Source organism: Pyrgilauda ruficollis, unplaced genomic scaffold (assembly GCF_017590135.1).
Source record: "Pyrgilauda ruficollis isolate IOZ18807 unplaced genomic scaffold, ASM1759013v1 scaffold75, whole genome shotgun sequence".
Taxonomy (NCBI): domain Eukaryota; kingdom Metazoa; phylum Chordata; class Aves; order Passeriformes; family Passeridae; genus Pyrgilauda; species Pyrgilauda ruficollis.
Window position 1 is genome coordinate 531,399 of NW_024529377.1, and position 17,943 is coordinate 549,341.

The window sequence follows — 17,943 nt, forward strand, 5'->3', positions numbered from 1 at the left end:
GTAACTAAGACAATTATCATTCTTCCAAATTTCTTATGTTTAGTAGGGTTTTACTTCATAAAACTGTGTATTTAACCTGGCAAGAAGATCTGCAGGCTCTTGCTAGTTGATAGATTTACTAGTCTTCAATCAGCTTTCAGGATGTTCAAGCTAAAGTCATGGGTTTTAGCTCTTGCAGTACCTGCCACAAGGGCTGCATATAGGCAGTTTTTAGCCCTTTCACTGTTTGTCTGTACTGCATGACCAGGCAGTCCAAGGCTGAACCAGCAAGGGAGCAGATGGAGAACTTGCTCTTGCCTCGTCTCCTCCTGGGATGGCACCACTAAAGAAGAAGCTGGAAGAGTGAAAACTGTCTGTGCTCAGATCCAGAGGAAGGTGACAAGTTGCTCAAGAAACAGATTTCCACCTCCTTCCGAAGACCTGTGGCTAACAGTTATTCTCTGCATGGGATAAGCACTCAGCAGAAGTCAGCTGTTTTAACATGCTCTTTATCCAATAATGTTGATCTGTTTGTGCCAGTTCTATGTGCTTTGGCAAGAGATGAGAAAAATTGTGGACCCAGTGTATGAGAACTTTCACTGGGAAAATGGAAAAAAAACCCATTTTTTAATGGATTAATGCTTTATCAGTGTCATGGTTAAGGTTGTGGTTAAGGTTAAGAATACTTCTTGTGTCTGCAACTGCTCTGATTTAGAGGTAACAATTTATAGCAGCAAAAACCTCTCTCCTGGTACTCTGCCTTTCCAGGTCCAACAGTACCCATCTGACAAGGTGAAGGAAACACCAAGCTCTCCAACTCTAGGCTGCACTGGCTGAGACCACTTATTTTTGATTCATCAAGAGTGCATTGCTCTGTTCATGTCCTTCCTGACCCACGCACACAGCAAGGTCACTGCATGCTCTCTCCCATGACACAACTGTACCCAAAATAAACCTTGAAAACCATTTTGCCTGTGGCTGCAGTACACTTTCTCATGTGCTGGTGCTTAGTTGACATTTTCTGAATCCTCTCCCAGGCGTATGTGGCTTCCATACCTACTGACTTATATGCCAGCAGGACCCAACGCAATGCAGCACATACACCCCTGCAGTACCCTCACTAAGCCATGCCTGGGGGCCACCCCCAAAATGCCACCATCCCTCTACTCCTGCCCAGTGTCCTACCTGGCATCAGCTGCGCTGCTGCCTCAGGGGTGATGGTGGGCGCTGCGTGGGGCTGCTGCTGGCTGGAGCTGACCTCAGGCTCGGTGCCCACCGAGGGCGAGCTGGCCACCTCACCACCTGGGGCCAGCTGTGGGATGGATGGGAGGGTCTCCTCAGCAGCCGCCGGTGGCTCCTCCTGACCAGGCAGCTGCAGGGCTGAGAGGGGGATGCTGATGGGTTTCCCAGCGGTGGTGATGGCATTGGAGCTGGTGGCTGGCACCTGCAGGGCAGCCACAGGGCCACTGCCTGCCCCCCGTGCTGGGGAGGCGAGGGGTCCCCGGGGTGGCCGCTGTGTGGCCACGCGGGGTGGGCCAGGCGGGGAGGCGCAGGGGCGCTGCGGCTCGAGGTCAGGGCCTGCGACCGGCTGGGGCACAGTTCTGGTGGGTCCCAGGCAGGAGGGCCCAGCCGGGGGCTGCAGCTTGGGCTTGGACATCTGTGTCAGAGCCAGGGCCGGCCCGTCGGTGCCGGCCGTCAGCTCTGCATTGGCCACTATATAGTAGTCCTCAGGGAGCTCCTGCTTGATCTTCTTGAGGAGCACGTCACCACCGCCCTCGTCAGCGGGCTGCGCCTGGGCCTGGGCCGCGGCAGCCGGCCGCTTGCGGAGGCCAGTGGGAGCACGGTGCGAGTGTGGCTCAAAGTCACTGTCCTCATCGGTGACAGAGGACTCACAGACCATGTCGAAGAGGGTGGCCTCATCCTCATACTCCTCCACAGGCTCACCCAGCTCTGACGGCTCACTGCAGTAGGAGAAGTCACAGGAGTCACGAGTGCGGGTGCAATCCAGCTTGGCCTTCCCTGGCCGGCCTGGGTAGCGCTCCAGGGGGCTGGCCTGAGCCTCTGATGGCACCCCCAGCATGCTGGGGCTGTCTGAGTTGAAGCTGCGGCTGTCCTGGAAGCAGACACGCTCCTGCGAACCAGCCCGGCAAGTGGCGGCCAGGGGCCAGTGGTAGGCATGGCCAGCACTACAGCCCCACATGGCTGTCAGGTTGCCATGGGCCCCCTCGGAAAGCAGGTGCTTGAGGTTGGGGATGAGGCTGCAGATGGTCCCATGGCTGTGGGCCCAGCTCACCAGCTTGGAGAGATTTTCAGAGGAGGTGTGAAGGCAGTCCTCCATGGTACAGGATCAACAGCACCTAGCCGCTGGGAAGTCAGCTGAAGACAGTTCAGATCACAGGGTCCTGGCACTGGTGGTCATGTGTTTCCAAGCTCATATTTACTTCTCACCTGCAGAGAGACAGAGCAAAACCCCACTCTTCAGCACTCCCAAAGCATGACCACTTTTTTTGCATGGGAAAATGAAACATTTGTACGCTCAGCTAAACGCACCCATTTCACTCTTATTTCATGTCCTTCAAAACATGCCTTAAAACTACGCCTGGTTTTAAGTGGCCTCATTCCTCATTCTCAGAACATCCCTGCAACATATAAATGAAGAGAAAGCTGCTTTTCAAACAAGCCAATTCAGTATCAGTGGCAAAATGATTAGAAACTTAAATCACTGACAAAATATAAAAGCAGCCCAAAAGATGGTGATTGCATGTTCATACCTAGGAAATTAAAATTAAACAAAATCTTAACACATACAATTAATCTTGAACACCAGGGTAGCAATCAAGCACCAACTGGATCTGAAGAAACAATGAAGTTTTACATAATTTATGCAGATTTCTCAACTGAATCAACTATCTCCTTTTCAACTGAATTTAAGAGGTATCAAAAGGAAGGCTCGAAACTTGAGTTTTCAATATAAGGAGTAAGAAAACAAGCTTACCTTTCACTCTTCTATACTGATAGCCCTCAGTTGCTCAAAGGCTTAAGAGGCTCTTAAAGGGCTTGCAAGACTTAAGCCAGAACCTTCTTTTAACTTTGAGACGTAATATTTTGCTTTTTTCATATTGCTTGTTTTCCAGCATCTAAATCATGATTCAGGTCAAAAAAAACTTTTGCCATTTTCATCCAAACTATTTAGAAATTTGCCATATAAGATGACAGCAAAGTCTGCGCGTCTTTCTTTGTATACAGCTAATGACAGAGAAGTCATCTCCAGTGACCTCAGACAGCTAAAGTATCTGCGAACTTCTCATTTCTGTGGTTCTGTTTGGAGGCTCTCCCTAAACCTCTCTCTGCTGTGCTTTGTGAACATGACCTGCAAGCCTTGGAGTTCCTGTTGTTCTCATTCCACTTTTGTTTCCATATAGGCAGAAAAGCCCATTACGTTTCTCCCAGATCAAATGCAGCATTCATGGCAATGTTATACCTCATTTTATTCCTTGTCCTCGTCTACACAAGCATTTTTAGATACAAAATTAACTGTGCCAAAGCTCAAAATCACAACCATACAGTGGCAAACTACCCTTAGGGAATGCTTTCCCTAAAAATCAACACAAATTACTACCTGCCTACCTAGTTGCTTCTCAGTCACCTGTCACCAGTTAGCTGCAGATATCTGTGTTTGCTCTGTGCCAAGGGAGGTGAGGAGGCTGTGTTTCAATGATTTTGCAGCTTGCATATCCCTGTCCCCTCACTCCTATTCACCAGGCAAGGGTTGGACTGGAAATAAAATAGACAAGTACTGCCTATGATTTTCCCCACAAGGCTCCTCCTGGGTTTTTCCACCTCACCCACTGTGAGTCTTTGGTGGGTCAAGAATGGAGCCAGCATGGGAATTTCTATAAACTTTACAAATTTCTAGGTATTTTTTCAACATCTTTGAAATTAAGCATGGAGGGAATGGATGAACAGGAAGAAGCACATAATTAGGAAGAAAAATCATGTAAAATTCAAGCTTGCTTTTGCAGTAGCTCAAGACAGAGTGCATGCACAGAGAACAACTGCTACAATAATTGAATTCTAGCCCACTCTGCAAGCAGAGATCTCAGAGCATCACCTGCAACACAAAGCTCCTAGCATGACCAGTGCATTCTGTGAAGTATAATAAATGCAGAAGGTCCCAAATTTGCAAGTCCTTTGGAAACTGGAGAAGACCTTTTTCAAGCATACAACTTTCAAATATCTAAAACTTAATTTTTGTTATGCTTTATTATTTGCTTTAAAGCTTTTAAAGATTATTCTCATCGGGAGTCAAAATCCCTGTTTCTTCTAAGAAATCCATGTTTCTTCTAAAAGACTGAGGAATCCATATTTCTTCTAAGAGTCATATTCAAAGATATGTACTTACAACGTACCCTGCCACACAAGAAACACCAAAACACAGGAGGAGGAACACCATACTCATAGCAAGGCAAAGAAGACAATCTGGAAAGTGAACAGGGGAAAGGAGGGAGAGCTAAAGTCAGAAACAGTCAGAAGCTGCATCAGTGTAAACCCTGTGTGGTATCATGGAGCTGCTCAGTCACCACATAACCAGGAATGTGTCCTGGGAAGACAGAAAGCTCAATTTGGCTGAAGCATCACTTTCCCCTTAGGGAAATGAGATAAGGTCTGCCACAGTCTGACTGCCATGGTCAAGATTGCTTGTGCAGTTACTCAGAAGTACTGTGTCTTCAGTTTGCCAGCTGCAACAGAAGTTGCAAGTGGTACTTTGGGAGGGAGGGACTCATGCTGTAGAACGCACAGAAAATGCATCATTATGTCCCTGGTTTTCTGGAGAGTACCCTGTCTGCTCAGTCAGACAGCAGGATCCTGGCTGACAATCTGTTCTTGTTTTCTAAATCACATTTTAGCGATTATGTAAGTTCTTCATTCAGACTGGCAAGATCTGATAAGATGACTCATGCTTAATAACCCGATAACATGATAACTCTGAAATTATACAGTAACATGATGTAGTTTCAATGCGATCTACACCAGTATTTTAACTGCATTATGGAAGTCTTCATCTTCCACAATATTTTTCTGCAGTTCAGAGCCTACAAGTATCTAAATCAGAGTGAAACATGTCTGGATGCTGGAAATTTACTGCAGCTATCTGGACCCTCAAGGAAGAGTCAAATTTTAAGGCTTTTTTTTAGATTTTACAACCTCATTTACAATGTACCACTACAATGACTAATGTGGACAGAATGTGTGCTGTGCAAGAAAGTGGTATTATTGCAAAACCATGCCTTGAGATCTGTTAATGCATTAAGGGAACACTATTAGATTTAGGAAAGGCAATATTTTCTATATCCAGAACCAGAGTTTTGCCATAATAGATCCATTTGATGACAAAAGGGCAATGAAATATAGCAATATTTGAAGAGTAGCCCTCCTTCAAGTTCTAAGATGGGACTTGGCTTAGCTACTTTAATGCAGACAAAATTCTTCCTGATTTTGCACAGAGCAGTAGCAAGAGCCCCTTTGTTATGAGAGGCCCTTGCACCAGGCAAGTCCCAGGAGAAATAGCTGTTGGCAGCTGTCCTACAAGAGCCCTTTCCTTTATCCCGTGAAAAGAATGAATTGGGGAACAGAGATCTGGTTACCTCAACTACATTTTCTCTTTTTGACTCCTTGCACACGAAAGTCACAGAGTGGAGTTTTGATTAGGACCTTTTGGAAGGTTCCTCAGACTAAAAACGAATTCTGTGATATGACTCCCTCAGAAAGGAGGCCAAAAGAGGTGAGGATGCAGTGTAGGAACTGAACGCAAAAAAATGGGATGATGCAGAGGTGTGGAATGTGTGTCCTCCAGCAGTGCCTATACAGTGGAATATGCATTTGGTGGACCGATAGCTCAGAGACGGTGATGGTGCATTTTGTTGTAAAGAAGGAAAAAAAATCCTGTTGGGATTCTGTCCTCTCACAGAACCCCAGGTAGTTAGCAATGGATTGCCTTCCCAGGGTAATCTTAGATAAGCTGATTAACACTAACTTGCATCACATATATCTATGCTTGAAATTCTATTACCATTACTGATTATTAGTACTTTCATACTGATTTTTTTCAAGGGAGCAATACAGCCAGGACTACATTAGCAGTCCTCTTGAGACATGATGATAAGGCTGATACTATGGAAAATCTTCTAAAAATTCAAGATTCTCAAATAAGAATACAATGCAAAATTTACTTCTGTTAATTAAAAAAAAAATGTTCTAATCAGACAGCTGTATAAAAACTAAAACCTGAATCCTAAAACATTAAAAGACAGATGTAAAAATACCTGCATTTACTCATTTTACATAGCATGGATTTCAAACTAAACTTATAGCAGCTGAAACCTGACTTTTAAGTGTTTTTATGGAGAAGCAATGTTTGTCAGCTTCTACATTAAAAAAAAACTTAGAAAGTAGTTGGGCACTGCTTTCTCATACCTGCAGAAGAAGCTCAGAATATTTTAAATCCTCTCTGTTTTCAGTCTGTCCACTCTGTACAAACTTACTAGGCTATTACTCCTTCACCATCTGAGGGGAAGCATTGCTTCATTTTTTGAAAGACCCACCTTTCCATATTAAAAGCACTGTGTATTTACGGTTTGGCCACCATAGTGTAAGTATCAATCTAATTCAAGATTTTAGCTAATGGACAATATTGGGGCTTCTCTTATTACTAGAATGTCTTAAGCCAAATGTTTAGCCTTGATAAATTATAGAGATCAATAACAGAAATCCCAGTGTAAATTCATCCACAAAGGCAGAGTAGTACTGAAGTCCGCACAAAGGCCTGCTGCAGCCCCACAGGCCCTGTTAGCCATCAATCCAGGATCACCTGTATATTTCTCTTCCACAAAGTAAGTTGCTGAAGTAAACTCAGCAGGAGCTGCAGCCTTGCCCAGATAGCACCTGAAAATGCTGGGGACCCCAGCCATGCAACAGAGCCCCCAAAATCACACCACTGGTAATCACCTTCTCTGCTATCTCCTGTGAGAGGACTCCTGCTGACAGTGGAGTTAAAGCTCAGCCTTTTTGACCCAGTGTTTTGATTTCTTCACTGATACTGCTGTGATAAATAGGTGTGATTCGTGCTGATAAAATTGAAACAGTAATCAATATGGATATAAGGAGGTCATCAAGATGACAAAGGACCAGGACAGACAATCAAAACAGAGCAGCAAACTGGAGGGAATGGGAATAGGTGAGTGCATATTGTCTGTTTTTTGGTTTCTGGAGTACAAAACTTCCATATCAATTCAAATATTATTGAATTTACTTTCTGCTTGAAATAAAGGCTATGAAGCAAGAAGAAGTAGAAAGAGAGAAAGAAAATACATAGAAAACAATGGCATCTTACAGGCAAGGTATGAATCAAGTAGTTTTACCCAGTTCACTATGGGGAGAAGGGGTTGACTTCCACCTCTGATACCAACTGTATATGGCTCCATTTGTTTAGGAAGATGTGTTTTTAATTGAGTCTCTCTTCAGGAAAAAGAAGGGCATACATTACAGAGGAAAGGCTCACAAATCCTGGCAAGTTCTGCAAGCCTGTGAGATAGTTTGGCAATGTCATGTATTCTTAAGCTAGTGAGTAATTTTCCAACTATGCTAATTTGTTGCTTAACACATTCTCTGGATGGTGTCCTCAAGGTAAAAGAACATTTCACCTCAACAAAATCACTATTTTCAACTTCTGTAAGCTTATGTTGTTTGTCTGTGATTTTAGTTCTGTAAGAAATCATTTAGAAATAAATAGGGATACATGGTAGGAACAAAACAAAACCTTCATGCTAATTTTCCACCTCCACAATTCTAGGATCCCAAATTTTACATAAAGTCAGTCATTTATGTGTAGCAAGTGCCTTCCCTTTTGTGGGTCTCGGAAATTTTGTGCTTATATTTTGGATTTCTGAAATCAGTAGGAGCTCTGCTGCTGAATAAGCAGGCTTTACTCTCAATGAACCACAATTACAATTCCTATCAATAACAAGCAGCACCAAGAATGATTTCCTGAGAGAGGGGCTCAGAGGGTAGTATGAAGAAAATATAATACATTTGTTTCTGGGCAAGTAATGCTGTACTCCATTCAGAAAAATGTTGTGGTTGTCTGTCACATTTACTCCACAAGGCTGCAGCTCCTTCTAAGCTGATAGTAAGAGTTCAGTATGCTTTCCTTGCCAAGTGTGGCACGCCTTCAGCTGCAGCTGTCATCACCGCAAGCCAGAGCAAAGCAGCAAAACCTGTTTGCTGGAGAAACTCCTTCAGCTGGCTGGGACAGCATTTGAGGGTTTCCTCACCTTTTCATGTGGAAGACTATCACAGGATTAAGAACCTCCCAAGGGCCTGCCTCATTCACAAAGTAAAATGATTGACAGCAGAATTGACTAAGGAACAGTTCGGGGGCTCAATCCTTAATCTGAGTGTAATGCTACAGGCACCACTGCTTATATTTTTGTAATCTTTTCCCCCAGCACCTACTAAATGGATCTATGTAAGTCCTGCTCTTGCACAGTGTAGCTGAAGGGTCACAGAGAGACCAAAAGAGCACCAGGAGAAGCAGGTGAAAAGGGAGCAGAACAGATGGCGCAGGAAACCTGATCAATCTGAGCAAGGTCTTGTATGTAAGAACCTCTCCTATTACCTACATGCCAAAGTCTCAATTAAGCTTCCTGAGACTGACCTATTTTCACTCTTTTTTTCCCCTGCTCATTGTGATTCTTTTGATAATTCCTCAGACATGTTAAAGCTTTATCATGAATCCCTGACCAACCCACCCCCTGTGCTGGTGCTTCCTGTCATGAATTTTGTTCCTCAGAAATATAGGCCTGATTTGGTTGTTCTCATTTGCAGAGTGTAAAATCACCAGAGAAGGGTACAGAAATGCACAGGACTGCTTCTTCTTGCTGAGGAGGCTTCTTCCTTCCAAGGACCATGTCTGAAAGAGAAGTGACCTTTCTACAGTTCGTGAATGTATCTGCTAAGTTGCTGAGTACCTCCAGCTCCAGAGAAGTCAAAGCATTTGGCTGTGCCATGCTTCACCATTTTTACCCTGTGTCTTCCTTACACATTCTATAAAGGACATGTTCTGCCATGCTCTTCACAGAAGCTCTGTAGCACTAATGTAGTCCTGTAAAATATCAACACTCCGCACTACTTAAAACTGAGCAGTGTACTTCTGAACCCAGAAAAGATTTTAGAATTTTGAAAGCACCAAATCCTGCTTGCTCAATTCAGTGTTTAGCAAGTGCACCCCTGAAACTTTCTCTCAAATGACACATACCTCATTTTGTGAACAAAGATACTTCTCACTGTGACCTGCAACAAAGACCTGAGAGACAACATAGACTCTGTGGCCTAACTTAAAAAAACTATGCTCCTTCAGACTGACAAATGAAAGCAAGTTTTAGGACTAGCAGTTCTTCAGACTTACACACTACTAGATGTACTGTCCAATGACCCTTATGTACCCCTGGGTTAGTGAGCAGAGAAAAGTGGCGAGAGCAAACATTTTCAGTTGTACTCATGTCTTTCTCCACCTCCACTAGCAGGTGATGTAGCAACAATGATGATCAGTGCAAATTCCATCCTGGATTTCCAAGCACTTGGAAAACTGTGTAACTGTGATTTGTGTGAATTTGGCTCTACCTTCCACTGAGGTTATAATGGGTCTGGCACTGAATTTTTCCACATCTTCAAACAAAACCCATCCTTTTCATAAAGTATCTTTTAACAGCAAAGGCAAAATGCATGTTTCCATTTCTAACATTTTTACTGTTGTACTGTTCCTCACACCTTGAAATCAGGTAGGACCACTGTTGCACAGAAAGAAAGAGCTTTTGTGGCGCAACCAAGCTATCCACCCTCAAATTTGCTTAGAAGAGCTTAATGTCCACTGAAATGAAGACTCCTCTAAGTGGCCATTGAACCAGGTCCAAAACGTCTTATCTGTGAGGCTGGACTTGCCTAATGAATAATGTCCCTGCAGCCACTTCCCTTGATGGATGAATTTTGGATAGGCTAGAAAGATGGGCTGAGGCCAATTGTATGAGGTTCAGCTAGACCAAGTGCCAAGTCCTGCACTTTGGCGACAACAACCCATATAGTGCTACAGGCTGGGGGCAGAGTGTCTGGAAATCTGCCCAGTGGAAAAGGATCCAAGGATGTTGGTCAACAGTGGCTGAATATAAGGCAGAATATGCCTAGGTGGACATATGGCAAAGAAGGACAATGGCATCCTGGCCAGTATCAGCAATTGTGTGGCCAGCAGGACCAGAGCAGTCCCTCTGTACTGGGCACTGGTGAGGCTGTGCCTCAAGTGCTGTGCTCAGTTCTGGGTCCCTCACTACAAGAAAGACACTGAGGTGCTGGAGTGTGCCCAAAGAAGGGCAAAGGAGCTGAGAAAGGGTCTGGAGCACAGGTCTGATGAGAAGCAGCTGAGGGAGCTGGGGCTGTCTAACTTGGAGAAAGAGAGGCTCAGGGGAGACCACACCACTACAATTCTGCAACTCTGAAAGGAGGGTGTAGCCAGGTGTGTTTGGTCTCTTCTTCCAGACAACTAGCAAAAAAATAAGAGGACATAGCCTCAAGCGGCTGAGGTTGGACATTAAGAGTTTCTTCACAGAAAGGGGAACTAAACATTGGAATGGGCTGCCCTGGGATGTGATGGAGTCACCATCCCTGGAGGTGTTTAAGAAAAGATTGGATGTGGCACTTAGTGCCACAAGTATTATACTTGATGGTATCAGAGATATTTTTCCACCTAACTGATTGTGTGATTCTCTAATTTTGATTTCTGTTTTTTGAAAAGCCCAAACTGATGAAAAGATGCCGCTACACTCATATAATTCTTTCATCATTGTTCTTAATAAGATTTTTTTACCTCAGTCACCAGTAATTAATCCCTTTAGTAGTCCAGATTCTCTTGCTTTGAGTTCACATTTTGTCTACCAAAACATAAAAATCAAAAAAAAAGACCTCTTGCTCCATTTTTCTCAACCCGGTATCTCTTATAAGTGTTAGAAATTCTAGCCTCCACTTTTAATGACTCCAGCCTGTGTTTTACACAGAGCTGGCATCATCGCTCAGAGCAAGTTGAGCAGGGTGCTGAGGTGACAACAGCAATACAATTTTCCAGAGGAAAGAAAATGGCCCTGGTTTTGCTTTTGCTACAAGTGGGTCTTGCAATAACCAAGCAGGGATTTTCAGGTACACCAGTACTCAATGCACAGTCTCTGGGGTAAAACCTGCTCTGAAAGCAAACAAAAATCATAGTGCATCCAGTCAACACCTTAATAGTTAAACAGCTCTGCTGCAGCAGTGCCAGGGTGAAAATCTGATATTCAGTATGCCTCCACGAACTTAGTCCATATGAGTGTCAAAGGCAACATCAGCATAAATGTGATGGTGACAACAATGTACATTTCTACACCATGCAACCAGCACTATAACACAAAGGAGTACTTGAGAAGATGCCTGTGCATCAGGATTAGTAAAACATAGCAGGGAGTTTTACTGTAGCCTCAGGTACATCTTGCCTATCTCTCATATTTTATTATCTACATATTCAGCAAAGACATTTTTAAAGAAAGAATTCATCTTCTGGGAAAGCATTTCTGAAAAGTATATATCAACCATAAGATTTTAAGGTCCTGAGCACTTGAAAAAAAATAATCTGTATTTTACTGACATTACGAGGAAGCTTATCTATCATGGATTGGTTATTTTGTGTTGTTTATTAAAATTTTTTCCAAAAATTGCATCTGCCTTCACACCATTTTTCATGATAACCTGAGACTAAAACTGGATTATATCAAAGACTCAGCTTATATGTCTCAGCTTGCAGTTCAGAATCGTTATTTAATGGAGAAATCGCACCCCATGTTTTGAAAATGTTTAAGGTATAGCCTTTCCTGAGTTTACCACAAAGCATATGTACCCTCTCTAACTTTAGAATCACAGCTGGAAGAATCAAGCACACACAGCCTGAAGGCAAGATGTTTTCCTTGGCTCTTTGTTTTCCTAGAAATTATATTAAGAGAAAGTCTGCACATGATTTACTGAAAACAGAAATATTAACAGTGACTTGCAGAAAAATTATGAAGACGAAACATCCCCATCTTCTTAGAGGGAAACCAATGCCTTAAGTTCCAACCCAAACAATTTAACTATTCCATGCTATTCCTCACTTGCAAACATGAGCAGCTTCTGTGGATGAAAGGCTTTACTGTGCCAGATTTTATTTGTAATTTTTTATTTGTAGGATTTTTTTCATTTCAGAACTTTTCTAAATCAGTTGAAAATCGGAATGGTGCTACTACAGCAATACTGAAAACATGCATTACTTGAATAAAAAGTGCCAGTGAAATGACACTATTAACCACCTGTAAAAAATGGAGGTTGATTCCCAAAGAAATTAGAAAAATTGCAGAAATTCAGCATTTCTGTGCAAGGATGAAACTTCACTTCCTTTACTATAATTGAGGGGTTTAGGTTTTTCCTTTTTTTTAGCACAGAGGTGGTTTTTGATGTTAAATGATTCGCCAAGGACTTACTTCTCAGCAAGAAAAACATTCTGAACTGTCTTTACAGTGTGCTTTTTGAAGTATCAACAACTGTTGTTTTAATTGAACTACTGGCATCACTCTGAGGTCCTGTCCTGCACTCTTTTTTCCTGTCCTGCTTTTAAAAATCTTTTAAAATACACGCCAGTCTCAGAGAAAAGAGTTGCTCTTGGTCAACAATTTTGAAAAAAAATACAAGAAACTTAAAGACAGCAGCTTATTCCATATCCAACTGTGCATAACAGATCATATGCAACTGAGTCCCTAATAAAAGTTCCTAGACCTGACTTTGACATTATGTAGAAAAAACAGCAATATAAAAGCTGCACTAGAAATGAGCCAGCAAGGATTTGCATTCAAATGTAAGCCAGACAAAAATACAGGGTAGCATCCTGTAACTGACAGAGGACAAAAAGAGTAGAAATGCTTCACTCAACTATGTACCAAGTTTCCATTTATCCCTAGAAACATATCTACCTGTGTGCCTAGATAACATAATATCACTCATCAACTGAGATGAAAGTGAAAATTAAACTAAGGTTTAAAACAGATTATATTTTAAGATTACTGAAATGAGATCCAGGAACGTATGCAGAGATCAATGCCTCACAATGCTTACCCACATACAGATGAGGGGTTGGTGGCAATCCTACAGAACAAGCAACCCGACCTACTATTCAAGAAGATGAGGAATGGGACATCCAGAGATTTAAGAGCCTGAGCCCACCCAGGCCACTCTGCATGCCACCACAAAAAACTTGCAGGTCTGAGTTCAGTGGGGCTGGAGCTACGGTGGCTTCAACAGCTGTACATGAACAGCCCTTTGACATTGGTTGGCTCAGTCAACAAAGGCCTCAGTTCTTACAAGCATTCATGTAATCAAAAGCACTGAATGGCATGTTCAGAGGTCTATGTAAACTAAACATCTATAAAATCTGACCCTGAGGATCTGAAAACCTAACAAAGTTCTAACTAGGCAAGTAATGGAGCTCTGCCCAAAAGAATATTCTAAATGCATATTCTCAAGCAAGCACAGTTTTTGTTAACATCAGTGCAGGATTTGGCATGCACAACATGTAAATTTAGGGAAGGTGCATGATTAAGAAAGAAAGAGAACTCCCTGGCATGCAAAAGACTTTGGAAGAAGGGCTCTACCTATTACAGAGGACTCTCAAGTCTCACAAACTATCATTTATATCCACTTAGAGATTCAAAACCCGAACTGTAGCCTTTGGATAACTGAAGTTCAAAACAACATGCTACATACACTGCTGAATGTTTGGCAAAGTAAGTGAAAACAAGACTGAATAAATCACAGGACTGCTAAAGTGGAAGCAGGTGTGTAAGAAAAAATGTTCATATATGGTTGGATGTATTGTTACATATTTGCATCACAAATCTCCATTAACCTGTGGATGCCCTATTCCTGGAAGTGTTCAAGGCCAGGTGGGATGGGGCTCTGAGGAGTCTGATCTAGTGAGTGGCATTCCTGTCCGTGGCAGAGGGGGCTGGAACTAGATCATTAAGTCCCTTCCGACTCCAACCATTCTATGATTCTGTGATTCATTAAAGTCTGTTATGCTTTATTAGTACTGGACTTATTGCACAAAAATAGATGAGGAAATTCTTTCCAAAATTACCCATTTCTGTTCATACTGGTTTATTTCATTAGAGTGAAAAATGGCCCTAGACAAAATGCATGCTAGTATAAACAGCTAAATAAAACAAATTACAAGCAGGATAGGAATTTATTGTAAAGTACACACCTCCAAAGCAAACCTTTAACTTCCAAGAAGTGCATCCTAACAAACTTCTTAGTCTCCAGAAAGATGATTTTTAAAAAAATCAAAAATATAAACTTTTCCATGTGTGATCTTCCCCTCCCCTCCCCTCTCCTCCCCTCCCCTTCCCAATTAAATAACAGATAATCAACCAAAATATTTCTTAAAATACAGTACATTTCAAAGAAAACAATACGTGTTTTACTATACCAACCTGACCATGTTTCTAACTAATTCTTTCTTGTGGTTTCATTTAGTCCAGCCTTTGACTAGAATTAGTAGAAAATATACAGGCTTTCCTCATTAAAAAAAAAAAAATACCCAACACACCTTTATCCCACAAATACAATCTGAAGTGTCATACTGTATAGGCATTCCAGTGACGTTGATATCAATATCTAACTTTTTCTAACTCTCTCTAGATATGAATAACCTATAATTAATGCCAAACACTGAAAAACATGCCAAGAATAACTAAGGATCACACTGTGGGAAACACAGAGCTTTCTAACATACTAATTATTAATCTAATCTTTGAAAACATTTTCTACAAGGACATGCACAGATTTGATACTCATTCATTCAACTGTGTCATGGAGTATATTTGCATTTAAAACCAGTCAGATCTCTTACACAGACATCTGGACATTTCTTGTTTGAAGAAATGAAACAGAACCTAGAAGAGCTATTTTAGAATTATAGTGAGGAATGACACAGGGTCTTATTTAGAAATTAGAACTCAAAATAAAAAGGAAAAAAAGGTGAAAAAGAACATGCTGACATTTATACAGGATGTAAGTGTACTGAACTGCCCTGACCAATTTTCTTAAATTTCTGCTGATATTTTTCCAATTGGGTTTCACTGGCAATGTACTTAGATAGTTTCATCTCCTCTCAGAAAGACTTGTTTCAGTCAAAACTCCTGATTACTTACTAGTATGTTGAGTCCAAACCAGAAAAATCTGTACTGTGAATTCTTGTATTGATGCTTCGCACCACTCTTGAGGTGTCTGAAAAGAGGTCTGGTTCCTTATTGTGGGGGGGATAGAATATAAGAAAATAAAGATAGTGCAGAAAGTAATCTCACCCCTACGGAGTTGCAGCTGAGCCAATTACCAAAGATTAGGCCTGACTTTAACAGGCCACAGCTGTGACCAATGAGAAGAGGAGTGCTACACAAGAGTGGGTTGGCTGGTTGAGAAGGAATTGGAGTCAGTTGGCTACTTTGTGAAGAAGAAAGAGTCAGTGTTCTGAAGAGCTGCCCATGAGAAAATGCCAAGAAGGTATGACACTTTTGTGATAAGGAGACAACAGTATGGAACTTTTGCAGTAAGATGACAACACTTTCTAGTTGTGAAGTGTTACCATTGAGATACAGCTGGGGGGGGGGCAGCAGTGAAAATTACTGCACCAAACTCAGCAGTGATGATGTTGTCACATCTCTCTGGATAGCAGCACTTCTGGATTTGCCAAGGCAAGATATCCTCTAACCCTTCTGCAAACTGTCAATACTGGAGCAACCTTAGAAAGAAGTCAGAGGGACAATTACCTCTTGCCTTGCACCATATCTGGGTCTGGAGCTGAGTTTCACCTTGTTTTGCACTGACAGTATTTCACCTTTACCTGCAAGCATCTCAGCAGTCACTGTGGTACATACAAGGCAGGAGAAAACAGAATCCTCTAGATCTGAGTGCAGTTCCTCTTGTTTGTTCACACACACTTCGACCTGCCCAATTGCAAGTAAAAGGTACATGTTGGCACTAAAAAGAAAAATGCAAGCGCTGACTGAGTATTACCACTGAAGAATGTCCCTGTTATGTTTAACCTCCAAACCCTTCTGATGCTGTCAGTGCAGCCTAAGGTTTCAATACCCTTTGTATGAGATTGCACTGAAGGGTCAGAGCAAACTGGCATCTCCAGCCACAGTCCCATGATGTGTACAAAGCCAAAGACAATGCTATTAACCAGCCCTTCACAAAGCAGCCCCCTATGTGGGGACTTTGCTGGTGTGCCAAATGGAAGGGCATAGTTCACTTACTGTCCTGGGAGGCTCAGCATGCCACTGTCCTGTCTAGACAGAAGGTTGGGCATAATTTCTGACCCATGATTTTCTGCAGCAATAGAAAAAGAAATTCTGCCACACACAAGAGGTGAACACAGTTAAGTCTTGTAGGATAGACAAACATGTTGCTCCTTGGGTCATTTACTCTATGGACAAGATGATTTTTCTACAACTGACTTTTAAAATTTAACCGTTTCATTAGAGCAGAAATGCAAGTACTGAAATGTTGCTTCTGATGAAGCATGAATGCTGGCACTTCTGTAACTGTTCTGCTTTTTAGTCATGTAACTGCCCAGGTCCACAGAAAAAATGGCACAGAAACAAAGCACTCAAAGGCTTTACAAAACACAGGACATCTGAGAAGTCTGAGCAACCAAAATTACATTTGCAAAGGGCAAGCTCCACAGTTTGTAAAGCCCAGCAGCAGCATGAGACCAAACTGAACTACTATGTTCCCCCTTTAAATGTCTTTTATGAAACTGCTTTTAGACCAGTTAAAAACATGAAGTAGATCCTTCCGTTTGGCCCTTGGAGATGGAAGTGTGTCCATCTTTGTTAAAACCAGGTTTCATTTCAAGGTGCACCATAGCACACTACAGAGGAGTCTATTCCCGTGGTTGCTAAAGCAAGCAAGATGCTGAGGGACGTGAAGAGAAATTTAGGCTACTTGCTGTCTGCCAGACTGGAACAACCAGACTTAGGAATACTCCTAAAAGAGATGCAAATAAAAATAAAGCCTCTCACAGCCTGTGTTTTAAAAAAGCCTGTGTTTAGAGTAGCTGTGAAATACAGGGATAAATCTGCCAAAGACAAAAAGGGAAGAAATTAAAATCTCTTGGCTGTACAGTTTTGGAAGATGATAGGGAAAAGGCAGTCAAAAGATGTCTCTCTCTGCAGCACAACTGTGCAAGTTAAACATTTCATAGCTAAGAGCACTGTATTTGGTAACTAGCCTTTTTTTTTGTTTTTGGTTTTTTTTTGTTTGGTTGGTTTTGGGGTTTTTTTGGTGGTTTTGTTTGTTTGTTTGTTTGTGTTTGTTTTTGTTTTTTTGTTTTTTTAATGTAAAGCTTCTGGTTGTTCTCATCCAGAGTCCATTCCTACAGATTAGGCAAGATGGACAGTACGGAGCAAGGGGAAGGACAGCAGCCTCTGGGAAAACAGACTGTGTGGCAGGCAGGATTGGTTCCGTGCCAGTAACTAGAAGTGATACTTGAGCCAACCACGTGAAGATACAACACATGCAGAAGAAACCCACTCTGACATTGCTCTCCAGTGCAGATCACTCAGGCCAATGGCAACAGGTGAGAGCACGGGAAAATACCTTGCCACTAGGCAGATGGTGCTTGGTGAGACTGACCTGCTCACCTGAGTGGCTGCAAATGCTTATCACTCAAACATGGAGCAAATCTGAACCACAGCCACCACCGGGCAGCACCCAATGATGGGGCTGTATTTATTAGCTTCATGCTTTACAAGCAACCAGTTCACTTCCTTTACTTATGGAGTATTTGTGAAGCCAGGAACGTGC

The 17,943-nt window shown here is 42.3% G+C and overlaps 1 protein-coding gene across 1 annotated transcript in view; it reads right to left on the reverse strand.

Moving 5' to 3' along the window:
• Window positions 1–17,943, reverse strand: part of KIAA1958 (KIAA1958 ortholog) — a 75,622-nt gene that overhangs the window by 42,333 nt on the left and 15,346 nt on the right. The window contains exon 2 of the mRNA XM_041486317.1: window positions 1,165–2,427. Within this exon, the coding sequence (XP_041342251.1) occupies window positions 1,165–2,317 (1,153 nt within the window). The 5' untranslated portion in view covers window positions 2,318–2,427. The remainder of the gene's footprint in view (window positions 1–1,164; window positions 2,428–17,943) is intronic.